This window comes from Thunnus thynnus, chromosome 14 (assembly GCF_963924715.1).
Source record: "Thunnus thynnus chromosome 14, fThuThy2.1, whole genome shotgun sequence".
NCBI lineage: Eukaryota > Metazoa > Chordata > Actinopteri > Scombriformes > Scombridae > Thunnus > Thunnus thynnus.
In genome coordinates, this window is record NC_089530.1 from 23,186,677 (window position 1) to 23,202,538 (window position 15,862).

Here is a 15,862-nt window from a genome sequence, read left to right on the forward strand (position 1 = left end):
TCTGAAGCATCTCATTGAGGCAGTATTATGTTCCATAGGGGGGGAAAAGAAGAAGAGAGGTTGAGTGCTACCCATTTAACCAAACAGGAAGTCATCAGCAGTCATCAAGACCATCAGGACAAATGATGTGTGTGTGTGTGTGTGAGACTAGACAATCTAAAATAAGGGAGCTATCATATTAGCTGTGTGATACCTCTCTATCCATTTTTTATAAATAATCCTGCTCTGAGAGTGTAAACTGCTCCGCAAAAGAGTTGAGACATGGTTTTCAGTCAATATTGAACCTGGAAGACATTGTACAGATGTGTCATTTGAATAAACAGCTGTTGACTAGCAACTGAACTAGCTAGCTTACTTAGCAACTTGCTTGATGGGCTGTTGTGGCCGGCTAGTGCGCACAATTTAGCAATTAATGCCAGCCATAGCAGCTCGCCAGATAGCTCCGTAAGTAATCATTATGTCACCAAGTTCCCAGCGACATCTAATTTTGTGAGAGCATGGAAACGAAAAATCAGACACAGGCTTTAGAGTCCTTCACAAGCCAAACAGACTGAGAGAAAACAGGTTACTGTCTGAGTCCGACTGATCTAGACACTTTTTATATTTCATTTGGTATAATGGATCAAATTATGATAATACAGAGAGTTGTTTCGGGGTGTATGTGAATGTGACAAACTGTTAAAATATTTAATTTTACAAGTAATGCATGTCTTAACAGCATCATATGATAACACAGAACGAAATCATGTAATGATAAAAGCTGGAAAGTAACAACTCATCAAAAATGCAATAAAATTAGTAATAAAAGCTGTTAATATCACCATCACATTATTACCCTACTATTGTACATTTTATGCAGTGAGTAGTATTAATTTTACCAGTAATAAAGCTAATTTTATTTTTATCACACAAAGTGTTTCTGCAATTAAATACGCTTCATAATAAACAAGCATTAACATGTTTTTTACACTTTGAATTCATTTAAAAAGAATTCTGTCACTTCATAATTTAGTCAATTGCTGATAATAGCTAATTAACGATTAATAGAATTATACATGACAACATGAAGATGAGACTGACGAGTGACAAGTGGAAAAGTGATACTGAGTGTTCTGTTGTTATATCATATTCATATTTTCACTGCGGTTTGTTTTGCTGGTGTTTGAGCCACAGATTGATGCAGAAGTGGATCTTAAGCACCTGATAAAAGCAGCTACATCTGTGAGCTCTCCTAACAAGTGTGCACATATGGTAGAGCTGGACTCATTTTCATAGCATGTAGGTGGAGGCGGCACTTGGCAACTGCCTCACTTTGGTCATTAGGTCCTCATGAATATGCAAATAACTGAAGAATGTGTGGTAAACACATTTCAGTCCCTGGAAAATTCACAGTTGTTTACATGCTGAACGTGTGCTCTAAACATCTTTATGTATTGTAGGATTAGAGTGTGAATACTGTACATAAGCTCCAATAAAATGTATTTTCTTTGCCTTTCTGCTTTTACTTTTGACCGCTCGGTTTTTATATTTTTTGATCTTGTACTAAAATATTTGGATATTCTTCAGGTTTTGGATGTTGAACACAAGGTTGTGTTTGTAATCTTTAAAGTCCTTGAATAAAGGTGTATTTCTATAGTACGTTCCACAAGAGAAAAGAGAGAAGGGGGCAAAGTAAATACTTGGATAGCACAATTTTCAAAAAATTTCCAGGGCAAATATTAATGACTAAATGTAGGCAATGAAATATGTATGTTGATCACATAAATTAGTTTGGGACTAATAATGAGGGACTGATTTTCAATTTGAAGCCACACATTACTGATTTAGTTTTCCAAGCTTGACACCTCCCAGCCTCTGTACAGTCAGACCAAAAACAGTAAAGCAGACAGAAAATAAAAAAAGCATAAGACTTTTTTAAACAAAGTGGTGGAAAAGCTGATTGTCATGATCCAGAATAAGAAAAATAATACATGGAAACACATCTCAAGACAAGTTAACTACTTCATTGTGCACCAGCATGGTGGTAATATGAGAGAATAACTTCCAAATCAGAGCTGAGTATTTAAATTACATGCTTAACAATTAACACGTACTTCAGCTTCAGGGTTGTGAGAGTCAAGAGAGAGTCTACTGCTTTTAAGCCGCCAATATGCTTCATTAGAACTGCTTGGACAGTCAATCTGCTAATAAATAAAACGTGGCGTGGTTGGACAACACATGATACAAACTATTCTTCTCTAGCATAACCCGGCCCTTACCCTGTATGTGTAAACCACAGACTGTATATAAAGTGACATCACCCATTGGTTTCCATTTGCTAGCTTACTGGGAACACCCAGCCCTGCAAACTTGGGCTAATGTTAGCTACTTTAGCTAAATTGTGCTAGCATGACAGGTATCATAATCAAGTAACATTAAACTTATTGAAATATTGCGACAATAGTCCGACTCAGTGTGAGTCCCGGAGCCGAGAAGAGCAGCAGGTGAGCCAACTGTCAATCACAGCTGTCAATCAACACCCACACAGCAGACATCAAAGCTGCTATAAGTCTTCAAATCTTATTAACGGAGCAACAATTTAAAAAATGAGCACCAGCACACTTATTAAAGGGCCTGAATTCAGAGATTGAGACCATAATGACACTGAGTCAGTTGGAGCATCTAGCAGCCGTCTATGGTGTTGAGCTTTACTTCCACAATCAGCTTTAGCCTCCAGTCTAGTTGCTGTTTGGTGTCAACACTGTTCTTTAAAGTGCTGCAGGTATGAGTGAGTGTCTCTCTGTTGTCCCTGCAGCGCTGATGAGGATTAAATGAGAAGAGAAAATGAATGAATTCCTGCTGCTTTATCTTTTACCCCCATCGTCCTCCTCCTGCCATCATCTCCGTGTGTCTGTGTTCCCTCTCTTCCCTCGTCTGTTCCCTCCATTCATCTTATACCTGGTGCTCTCTCTCCTCCTTCCCATCTCCTTCACCCCTCCGCACTCTCTCTGCTTTTTATTTCCATTTCTCTCTGTTTTTTTGTTTTTTTTTCTCCATCCCTTCTCGCCCTTTTGTTTTCCCCTCACTTATTGATTAACACTTTCTTTCATTCTTGGTTTTAACAAGCAGCCCTTGGTTCAGGGTTAGGGAAATAAAAGGCAGCCCACTGCTGTCACAGCTCCTCAGCTCGTCCCCAGAGGGCCCAGCATGAACCTTCAGTAATGACCGGTCTGTAGAACAGAGGTCCTTGGAGTCCTCTTTACGTCATTCCTGTTCTCCTCATCTTTTACCTTTGTCTCCTACCTTAGCCTCCCGCTTTTCTCCTCTCACACTCTCTCCTCTGGTAATTGCAGTTATAGCCTTGAGATTAAAAAAAAAAAATTCCCTTGAACAGTCAGTTGACCCCTGATCTCCAAGCAATTACTTTCTATAGAAAAGGAAGACAACTGTTGTTTCTGTGTTTGTGCCATAATGTGTATTATTTCGGTATTTATGCTGTATCTGCTGTAATGTTCTGACTCCTTCCTCCCTGCAGTATTTTCTGTAGCTGCCTTTTGTATCGTTGCTTCTTCGAGCACTCAGCGGTTACAGTCATCACACCGTGTAGCAGAAGCTCCAATCTCCACTTTGCACTTGGAGTTAATTACATTAGCAGTGTTAATCTGTCGTTTCAATATTAGAGGTGAATATACAGAAGGATAATATTTCAATCATCTCCGTTGTGTTTAGGTGCATGTAAGGCTGAGAAGTTGTGCAGCTTATTGATCTGAGACCCAAAAGCATCTAAAAGTGAAGATGATTGTAAAATCTTACGAACTTTCTTAAACTTACAAGGTGTTTCTGGAAAACATAACTTAAGATGTTCTCTGATATTATTGTAGATTAACAAGTACCTCTTACCCACATGTACAATTTAACACAACATGACCGATAATGAAAGTAGGCCTAATCTAACGCAAACAACAAATAGACAAATATGCTATATGTAGGGTAAGATCTTGAAAAGAAAAGTACAAATGTGAAAATCTTATTGGGAAACTTTGGTATTTTTCAACCTGTATTCCCATCTTTTTGTGTCTAAGTGACTAATGGGGACAACCATTTTTGAAACTGGTCCAGTATTGAGCGAGGTGCTGCAGCCGGCAGCTGCGAAACGGGCTGCAATGTAATCCAACGGGGCAATAGTGCTGCCTGTGTCTAAGCAAGTCTTGCTCAAGTCTCATTCTTAAATCTTGTGAGAGTTGAGTTGTTGAAATCAGCTAAATATTTAGCCATGTCAGAGCTGGAGAGAGGAGTGCCTGGAGAGGTTTGTTGTGTTGGAGTAGAGAAAACGTAGCTTAGTGTTATCTCAAAGATTTTCAAAGTTACGGCTGAATATTTAGCTGATTTCGACAACTCGTGAGGTTTCAGAACGAGACTTCTCCTTGAGCGAGACTTGCTTAGACACATTAACAAACAGACCGGATCAAGCAAAACATGTTTTATTTCTCTGTATGGTTCTTTCCATAATGTTGTCAGACACTTATTATAACAATTTGAGCCTGTCAGTGGTAAAAACTAACACTTTTAGTGGACGTATATTGGCGGGCTGTCCACTGTGAGCCCAACAATGTTATAAGAGTCCGATGCAAACTTGGAGGAACACTGAATCTGCACAGATTGCAATCACACCAGACAGCCATGAGTTCAGTGATGACTGACTATATATGGAGAGAGATAGAGACTATTTAATTTTATTGGTAACAGTTGCTCAGTTGCTAGTTAATCATGCACACAATGAGACTAATAGACTAAATATTAGAAAGGCCTCAATTCAACAGCACCAAAAACTACAGCCTCCAAAACGACCATAACTGTTTCAACAAAATCCAAATGTTATAACCTTCATGATGGTAAGATTTAAAACAGGGCTGTTATATTTGAGTGCATTGTTTTAGCTAGGTGTATCTAGTAAACTGGCTACTAAGTGTATATTTAAATTTTATCCTATCCTGTGTGTTGGTGCGCCCTTGAAGTAAACAGTTTTTGCCTGCACGGGCTTATAATATTATCTTATGTCATCAGCTCTTTTCCCAATGGTGCAATTTGCAGACTTCTACATGGAAATGCAACAGCAACAGTTAATCCCTGTGCAAAATCTTCTGTTTAAATCCATCAGTTGTGGTTGCTCCCTGGTAGCTTCCTGGTAAAGACGAATGACACGTAACGGCAACATATTTGGTTCGATTCTAGCAGCAGATCTCTCTCTCTCTCCTCTTTTATCCTATCATCTCTCTACCATCGCTAACTAACAACTAACTTGCATAAAAATAAAAACCAGACAGAATTGGCTTTGTTTTGCACTCTCAGACATGACCTCAGTCTAGGAATTGAACGTTATATAAGTGCTTTAAGTTGCACAATGTAGTGTTAACATCCCCAGCATGTGTAGATTAGGTCTGCATCGTGTGTGTGTGTGTGTGTGTTTTGTAGGTTCGTCAGACTTGTGTGTTTGCTGCTCTGCAGTGGTCTGGGTCAGGAAGAGAAGGGTGTGGTTTAAACAGCTTATTGATTATAGTTGTGTTTAACGACTGCAGTTGTTGTAAATTGAAATGATGGCCGTACAGACTGGAGTTTGTGTGGGACTGGAAAGTGTGTGTGTGTGAGAGATTAGGAAGAATATAGTATAGAGTATGAGCTCATTTACTGTGTTCAGTATTAGTTAGTTGTGTGAATAGTTGTATGTATGTATTTGTCTCTGTTTCCGTGTCGGTGCATGTGAGTACATTCATAATAACTGTTTATATTGTCAGGAGGTAATGATGTAAATTGCTGCATTGGAAGCCTGAATGCAAAGCCAGGCTTTTTTCTCCCTGATGCCTGTATTAATGCGGTGTCCCTCTGGACTGAAATCAGCTTTTCCTGCAGGTTTTTCACTGTCAGGCCATTTTACCTGCTGCACAAATGCTGGTAAACCTCTTAAGCCCATTCTGCCCCATTTCTTTCTCTCTTCCCCCCCTCCCAAGTAGTCTCAGAGGATTCACCAAAGACAAAGACACAGCCTTTCCGGCTATTAGGGCCATTTAAAGGTATCCCCATGTTGAACATGCTTGAAATATATTGCTGTCAAATGTACTGTGATGCCTGTGATCAGTGTTTTTATATTTTATAGCCCTTGTTAGCTGCAGTACTGCTCAGGGGTTTTGCTGATTTTAAAACAGATCTTTGACAGTCCCCCATGTCAGGAGGATCAGATATCACATACTAATTTGCACACCAATGGCCTCAGGCCTAGACCAATTTCACATTGTCTTAAAGTTTCATAAAGACCTTGAAAGACCTTTTTAAAGCCAATTAAAATGAAACATCAGACAACTCACCACTTAATGTAAAAAAATGAAGATGAATAAGAGCGCTGGGTTGCCTGACAGGGTTGATTTCAAATGAAACAGCTGAGAAACACTTGAAGACTTCTGAAGTTAAATAGCGGGTTGAAAGGCTGCATTTAGCAGCGTTCAACGCATTTAGACCCTGAACTTTTCCGTCAACGTCAAGTCTTTGTTTTAAATGTGAACGCCAAGTAAACAACGCACTATTACAGCAGATGTCCTCATCCTCACACCCAATGTCATCCAGTGTCTGGCTTCTGGTTAACACTTGTCTGTTCTAACACGCTGCAGATTACAAACAAGCTGTGCAGTTTTCATTATGAAAATAACTGTACATAACTTTTTATTTTACTTTTTTTTTTTCTCAGCCTTTATTTAGCTGGTAAAGCCTCATTAAGTTCTGCTATTTATGTTATTTTACAGAAATATCTCTTAATTTGAAATAAGTATACTATTGTCCAAAAGTACTAATATAAAATGCTTAAAACCACATATGTTAATGTTTTCCAGTAGAGCTGCAAGGATCGGTCAATTAATCAATAAGTGAATCTAAAGAAGATTAATCGACAACTATTTGGTTAATTAAATGATAATTTGTCCTTTTTAAGAGAAAATGTCAACATTTGCAAGTTGTAGCTTCTTAAATGTGAGGATTTGAAGCTTTTATGTGTCATAACATGACAGACGTGACAGTCAACTGATTATCTTTGGGTTTTGGACTGTTAATCGGACAAAATAAGACATCTGAAGATTTTATCTTGTGCTCTAAGATGTTATAATGGGCATTTTCCACTATTTTCTGACATTTTATAGACAAAATGATGAAGTTAGTTGCATCAGTTGCAATCCTACTTTCCAGACAAGCAACATCTTGCAGTCATGTGAGTAATTATTGCCCTCACAAAGTCCCAAAAGTAGAAATGTTGTGTCATTGTTGTGTTCTTAGGAAGAGGAAGAGGAGGTGGGAGTAGCTGGTTTGGTCAACAAAGCGTGCAACTTTGACACAGGAGACTATGGTTTGGTTCTGTTTTGTAATAACAGTTAACATTGGTTTCTTGTAAGCATGATTATAATGTTTTCCTAAACTTAACCCAAACCGAAACCAACCCACGTTTTAACCACATACGTGTCACATCAGAAAACACTCAGATGAGTTGTTTAAGGGACAGTCATATGTGTAGTTTCAAGAAGAAGATGTATTTTGCTGTTTAGGTTTTGAAGACTAAATGGTTGCTTATTATTACATTTAGTCGACATTAAAGGATTAATATGGCAACCTGACCATCACAACTTCAACATGAATACACCAAGAAAATGTCCCTCTGCAATTCAACGCAGTCTTGGACAATTTTAATTTGGTCATGTGATTATTTGTTTTCCCATTTTCCCTGTGCACTGTCAACACCGGTGTACGACTAAGACTCTCAGCGCTCTCATACATTGAAACAAAGTTGGTCCTCCGCATTTGACCCATCTTATACACTTGGAGCAACGCGCAGCAGCAATGCAGCGTCTGGGGGAGCGACTCCAGTTCTTTTTGCCAGTGCCATTTGTTAGAGGGCACTGACAGGAGCACTAACACCTAACATACACGTCTATGATGGTGGGAGGAAACCAGAGCACCTGGCGAAAAGCCACACAAATACAGGGAGAACATGCAAACTCCACACAGGAAGGACCTTCTTGTAAGCCACTGGCGGCATCATCATGGGTTTGACTACCTTGAGGCTACATGACAATGTGTTACAATTGAGTTTTTCCTCAATTAAAACAACCAATGCAACCTACAACCAACCACTAGGACCAGCTAAAGCAGTGACATTGACTCCTGCCAGCTTTTTTGTTGAAATATGCAGTGGAGGTAGTGTTATCAGGAATCACTAGAGTGGCTGCATGAATTTTGCCCTTGCAATATCTGATTATTTTTTAATGGTATTTTTAAATAAAATGAACCATCCCAGGTCTCTTAATTTGTTTCGCTGTCGGTTACGGTCCCACACCTGAATGCTAGTTTCAACCGTGTCCTAGAAGTACCTTGATGTGCTTTGTGTGTCTCCGCGATACTTCCAACAGTAAACTCTGCTCTGTTTTGTTCCTACAGGGCAGAAAAGTGAATGGAAAATCAATTATGTCTGTGTTAAATAATCCTCTTAACATGAGTGAGTTTGAACATGGACAACAATAGCTTTTCAGGAGTTTTCATAGCTGAGGGCCAAAAACTTTGCTCTGGAGCAGCAGGGTGCATCTCACACACTCTGAGACACACACAGAAAAAAACAGGAGCGCACATACAGAAAACACACATGGATGTCGATGAAGACGGAGCGCAGGGTTAATACTCTGAGGGATGAGATGAGGTGAGAGGTGAGGGAAAAGTTTTACGGTGATAGGAATGAGCATGTTGTGTGGGTGTGTATGCTGATGAAACAAATTGAAATATCTGTAATACTGCAGCATACAGTATAACGCACATGGTTTGAACACAGGAAAAAAAATCATTAATGCACATAAAAACACATATTTTGCTATTGTATAAAGGTTTTCACCAGGCTGAGGTGGAAAGCATGTTACTCAAACTTTTGCTCCACTAAAGAGATGAAGAGAAATTGCAGCAGATGAACTCATCGGATTTGTGTGGACCAATGACGAGACGTTCCTCAAATTAATACATAAAACATAAATACCATATTTCCAGCGTGTTTTCCACACGGTTTTCCAACATCCAAGGTCTGACTGATGCTCTTACAAGTATGTAATGTTGTTGCACCCTCTTCTTCTGTAGTGGTTTGTAATATTTGCATAATAGCAGCAGATAGAAACGCACCTTCACCTTTTCTTTTGCAGATTTTCTGGACATTCTGTTAAAATTTTTGCACAAATCCCAAAAAATCCATTCACCTCCATTGTTCTGGGGCGGCAGAGGCAGATACCTCAAAATCTCAGCACTTAAAACAGAAGTATTAATTATAAGTAAGGAAGTAAGTAGAACAATATGGTGTAAATTGGGTGAACTGACCCTTTAGATTATCCCGCAGGATTACTGAGTCCATGTATAAGATCTGTGGCTCAGGACAGCAGAGGGCCACAGAAGCAGCACCGTCCCAGCACACAAAACACGATGATGGATGGTGCAGTCAGTGGATTTAGTGGTGCTGCAGTTTTGTCGGAGTTCAATTGGACAAAGTGCTGCAGAATACCGGAGAGCACAAAAGGCCAGAAGCCTTTTTCTCACAAGCTAATCTTATAATAACCCTACAAACCATATGACGGTGGCTCGTATTGTATTCTTTGTGTGTGTGTTAGAGAAGGAGATAGAGAACATGTGAGAATGTGTTTGGCAGAAATAAAATTGTTGGCCTTATGTAAGAGGTCTGAACATTGGCCTCAGGTAATAAAGATGTTCATCCACAGTTATTGCATCAGTTTCACATGATGCGCTGTAACGCATGTTTTGGGGAAGGAGAGCTTATGTAAGGCCTCGCTGAATGTGCTGGAATGTATAGTCACAGTGTTTCGGTTGCTTTGTGCAAAAATACAGACATGTTCATTCAAAACCATTCCTCATCTACCACTGACCTGATCTATTTTAATTGTGTTTTACATGTATAATCTTCTACTTTTCAGTATTGGAGTTACATAATTGACTACATAGACTGAGATAATTAGTCGTTTTATTCGTCAGGCATAAAATTTTCAAATTTATTTTTGTTATTTAGGTCGGAAGGAACTCGAGGTTTTCTAACTTTGCTTGAATTTTATGTAATTGTGATAAGTGATTTTGTTTTTTTTTGTCTAGATAATAAAAAAAAAGAATAGAGCACTGCTACTTATTCATGCATATGCACACATAAAATGATAATCAACATCTTAAAAAAACATTTTAAAAGTGAGAGTTTTGAATAAAATTTACATTCGGATCATAGATTTTTTTCTTACACTGTCTTTTTTTCCCTTTTCCAACAGATTGCTTTCTCTCAGCACAACAGCATCATGGACCTGGTGCAGTTCTTCGTCACCTTCTTCAGGTAAGTTTTCTTGACTGTCTCCTCTCAGGGTTTTGCTGCTCAGTGGCTCAGTTCCCAGAGGCACTTTTGCACAACCGGGCCACAACCTGAACTCATTGTTTTACAGTAGGTGGCAGCACCCACAGGCAGGACACTTAACTCCAACAGCTCTGGCAATCTTCTGCATCTGCTCAACAGCAACAAGAAGTGTGGGCCAACTCTCAGGTGTGAGTTGTGTTGTACTGAGAAAGTAAGGATTTAAAAAGGACAATTTTAGCTTCTAAAAAAACCAAATCGACCACCTCTAAGTAAGCAATCCTTTAGTGAAATTCAGGCCAAAAGATATAGTGACATATAGATGAAAAAAGATCTAAATTTGGTTAGTGAGGGTTTTTCAGATGCTACAGTTGTTTTGACAGCATTTCTCATCTCTCTTCTTTCAATTCTGAATATGTTGTTAGGACCTTCTTCACAAACACTTATTGAAATTACCCAGAAGTCTAAATTATGAATTCTATCTGACTAAATTAGAAATGTTGAAACTAATACTCTAAATTACCCTATGTACCTATTCTCCCAAACATTAAGCCACCATCAGCAATTGATCTACATTTATAATGAAAGTATTTTTGTCATACTGTATATTTAAATGTCCCCAAATAATAATGCCAAAGACTGTATAAAGATTATATCCAAACAAACCTAATGTAGCCCAGGATAGGGTCACAATTTTTCAAGTTTGTCTCAAAACAATAATCCGGTGCTTATATGAGCTCTGAAACTGATTTTGCTTGCAGTCATCATTCCTCCTCTTCACACTGACTATTAAGGTACCACAGTGTCCGTATGGTCACCTGACTGTTGCTTTGCCTTGAAGAAATGTGAACCCGTCCTTTAAAGAGTTACTCTGTGGAGTTTTTGACCATTAGTAATACTATGGAGCAGTGTTTTTATGAGTGGGTCCCTGTTTTGTTTGAATTGTGCTGTTGTTGGTTTTACACTGTTCCACTGATTGACAGCTGGTGGCGGTAACACGCAAACAAACGCAGTGAAAAAGAAGACCGCTTGCAAGCAAACATTGGTGTAAACAATGCCAGATTTAAAATGTTTTTAAAAATTGGCTTTGCACATTTTTTATGGGGAAGGAAATGCAGCCGACACCTTTGTTGGATCTCAAGGATACACACTTCTGGTGCATTTTTGGTGAATGTTAACATAACTTGTGTTTATTTACAAGACGTGTCAGCTGAAGATAGAAACCCACTTTGAAAAACTCAAGAATGAAAGTAGTTTTTATTTTATGATTTGGGTGAAATGACCCTTTCAACTTCAGCTGTTTGGTGGCCGAAGGCAGAAAAACCGCCGCAGTTGCATTTGACAGCGTCCTGTTGTGTGTGTGCACTTCTCTGTCTGTTAAAAATATTGTAGTTGAAAAGATTTAAATCCCACACTGAGTCCATTAAAGACCAAACAGCTAGACAAAGCGGCCCATTTTTTTTTTTTTTTTTTTTTTTGGGACTGGGTAAGAGACGTTTGTCTTACAGCTCAGAGTCATGCAGACAGACAGTGGATCTAATGAGAGAGTGATTTGGTGAAGAAGTCTGGAATGAAGTCTGCTGTCTTCAGGCGAAATGCTGCCACTCAGCTATGACCCCAAACAAGTGTGTGTTTATCCGTGTGTATTCATCTATGTGAGTGTGTATGTGTACGTGGTTTCCTGTGTGTGTGTGTGTGTGTGTGTGTGTGTGTGTGTGTGGGTGTGCATGAGTGTTACTGTGCAGCCATGTGAGGAAGTGAGTCGTGTCATGTGCCCAGGGCCGGCTTCCGGACATCAGCGACCTTTAGGCCAGCATACAGGGATGATGTCATCAGTAGGGGACAGCGTCAAGTTTTGCCGGAGAGCTCGGTGTTGTTTCTGTGTGTGTGTGTGTGTGTGTGTGTGTGTGTGTGTGTGTGTGTGTGTGTGTGTGTGTGTGTGTGTGTGTGTGTGTGTGTGTGTGTGTGTGTTAGTCACCGCTCTGTTTATGAGTTGCTCTCTTCCTCACTGAACCAGAAAGGTTATGTGCTACAACTACAGGACTTTTTTTTCTCCCTATTTGTTGTTTTTTTATTTACTGCCCTTGTTATATAATGAAATGTGCATGTTTTTAGTGTCGGAAGATGTATTCAGGTACTTTACTCAAGTAATATTAGCATTACTATAATAGAAAAAGGCACAATTAAAAGGAAAACAAAAAATGTTTTTTCGATTTTTACTTAGAGGCCAGTATATAAGAATTGGTGAGAGTAATGTGAAAGTGGTCATTGTTATGGAATTTTCCATCTTTAGGGGTTACAAATTGAGTGACAAATTGGGTCAAAACGAAGCCTTGAGGTCACACTGTAATCCTTAATCTCTCCTTGAGACTTCAGCTGTCTGTGATGTTTTGGTGAAAGCAGAAACCTCTCTGATAAAGAGTATATCAGCATTGCCATGGTAAGCCAAGGCCAGAGAGGACCCTTCTAGACAACACAGATAGGTGGAATGTGTAGCCAAAATGTGTTGACAATGACCTGAGGCTCAATGCAACGTGACTTCAGATGTCAAAGGTAAAGTGCAGTCCTTTGTTTAGAAACTAGTGAACCAATTAGACTAATTTTTCATATTGTAAGCCGATCTGCTTGGGTTAACGACTAACACTCAGACTTTCAGGAGACAGAACGAGAAGAGACAGCATCCCAGTTACACCAACATGGATGTTCACTGTTTACGGTTCTCCTTGATCAAGTAACTTCAATAAACATCTTCAGCCTTCAGACATCAAAGCCTCCTGTGTGCTTCTCTCCACTGAAGTGTTGACCATCACTCAGAAATATCCACAACAGTCATTGGAAATGACAAACACACAGAGAATTATTACAAACTCTGCAGTTCCATGAAGCTTTTTAGCTAGCTCATAGTTTTGGTTTTACAACATATTTACTCAATAATAAGTTTAATAGTAAGTTTATTTAGCATAGCACCTTTCACAGAAATAAAATTCACGTGTGCTTCCCAAGAATAAAAGTTAAAATTAAGACCATAAAACATACAAACAATAAAAGTATAAGCCACAGATAAAGTTAACTTACAAACAAAACATAGGTAACAGGGTCTTCAGCTGCTTTTAAAAAGCTTCTACAGAGACTGCAGATCATATGTCTAAAGGAAGAGCTCCATAGTGTTGGAACAACCACTTCAAAGGCACGATCACAGCCAGTAGATCCTGGTCAGAAGACCTAAGTGACCTACTGGTGATACAGGGATGGAGAAGATCACTGATGTACTCAGGTGTCTGTCCATGCAGGGCTCTATACATGAAAACAAGAAAATGAATCCTAAACCTGATGGGAAGCCAGTGTAGACTTTAAAATGGGTGTGTGAGTCGTCCTGCTGGTTAACAGCCTTGCAGCAGCATTGTGGACCCTTTGTAAATGGTTCAGCGATGACTTGGTGAGACAGGTGAGAAGGGAATTACAATGGTCCAGCCAGGATGATATGAAAGTGTGATTAATCATCTCTAGCTCAGGTTGTGATACAACAGACCCGAGTTCTGCGATATTTCTTAGTTGGAAAAAAAATGTACGGGTCAATGATTTGATATTCTGATTGAAAAGCATAGCCTGATGGAATATAACACAGACAGGCAGCAGGTCTCCCAGTCCACCTGCTGACTGATGCTCACAGCGTCTTATAGCACTGCGGTCAGGTTAATATTGGAAGGAATGAACGGCCGGAGCAGTTGCTCTGAGTGTCTAATAATGACGCGGATGAGTTTACATTGGAGTTAGCGGAAAGCCCCGGTGCGTCTCATACAGACACAAACGGATGCCTTGTGCGTCAGTGTCAGACACTGAGGAGTGTGACAAAGCGTTGGTATTTGATGCCCAGGAAGTGAGAACGGGTTGGTGCTGATGAGGTCAGGAGCCAAAGTGCCACAGAGCCTGAGTCATGAGTCCCATTCTGTATGTGTGTGTGTGTGTGTGTGTGTGTGTGTGTTTATGTGTGTGCAAGAGAGTGAGGGGTAGCCTGTAGGCAGAAGGCACAGTGATGAGATGCAGTCTGGCACTGGGAGGGAAGAGAACAGGAAAGATATGCAGCAAATATATAAAGCAGTTAAAGGATTGAAAGGAGAGATTGGAGACCTATTTATCCATCTAGCAAAATAAACAGCATTTAGATTGAAACTTAACCCCATCCAGATTATGCTTTTATCAGCGTAACGTGTAAATGTTTATGCTGAATCTACAAAACATTCACTGAGAGCACATTTCACTGGTTTCCAACAATGTCCACTCCTGGCAACAACAGCATGATGAATGTTTTTATGGTTATATGTTGGCAACTCATAGAACTTGGGTTAGTTTAGGCTGCATTCAGGCCAACAGTCCTGCATTAAAAACAATGCAAGGGGCTGTGTTGGTGCCAGCGTTTTGTTTAAGGTACAATGAAATACAATCCAGGAAGTCCAGATTAGGGTTAGGGTTAGGGCGTCAGGGTCTTAGGGTTAGGGCGTCAGGGTCTTGGGGTTAGGGCGTCAGGGTCTTAGGGTTAGGGCGTCAGGGTGTTAGGGTTAGGGTTAGGGTTATCAGATGCCAAAACATTGCACAGTGGTTTGTAATACTCACACACAGGATTTTACACATCTGGAAACTGTTTTATCTTCCGTCACAACAATCACGAGGTAAACAGCAAAAACCAGCTTCAATTTTTTTTGCTTTTTTCAAAACGAATGAGAGGCCTGCGCTTTTTCACGCAGAGCTAATGATGGCTGCCTTATAGGGAAAGACTGTGACCTGACACCTTTTCTAGCAGTTAATTACACAATTACATTAAATCCAAAATGTATTTGGCAAAGCAAATTAGAAGTAAAATATTTTGTAGAAGGTTTGTTTCATGCCTGCCTGGACTATTGTGATGCTCTAATAGTGATACAATTTGATGGCAAATTACATCAGTAAAATCTGAAGTAGAATATAAAGGCAGATAAAAGGCTGCAGAATTAAACGGTGCCCTAAAAATGATCAGCTAATGACATAATTTCATTGCTGCCATTGTCATTTTAGTGTGTGGTTGTACAATGGCATAATTTTGTAGCATAAATACAATGCTATTATGACCCAAAGGACAATATCAGGCTCTATGAAATATTGACTTTTCTTTTGTAAGAATATTTGGCCCAGCTGCTTAAAGATTCCACTTCCTGAGTCTCCCTGATTAGCTGTAAAAACCTCCTTCTAAAAAGCATCTGTAAAGTTTGACTCTCTTCCCCTCCTCTCCCTGTCTCTCCTTCACTCCATCCATCCATCCTCATGTATTCTTTCTTACGTGTAAATGAAGGAGAGGAAAAAAAAAGGAGAATAGCCATAATTAAACAGCATTTATGTCTCCGCTCTCTACAATCTCAAATGCTAATTGGTGACACTGCAGTTCAGCTTTTGTCCAATTACTCCCAGCTCTCTCTCGCTTGATTAGCAATCAGTTTCTCCCCC

At 39.5% G+C, this 15,862-nt stretch overlaps 1 protein-coding gene across 3 annotated transcripts in view; it reads left to right on the forward strand.

Moving 5' to 3' along the window:
• Positions 1–15,862, forward strand: part of atrnl1a (attractin-like 1a) — a 319,852-nt gene that overhangs the window by 172,941 nt on the left and 131,049 nt on the right. For all 3 annotated transcript variants that reach the window (XM_067610631.1, XM_067610633.1, XM_067610634.1), the window contains one exon: positions 10,311–10,372. In XM_067610631.1, the coding sequence (XP_067466732.1) occupies positions 10,311–10,372 (62 nt within the window). The remainder of the gene's footprint in view (positions 1–10,310; positions 10,373–15,862) is intronic.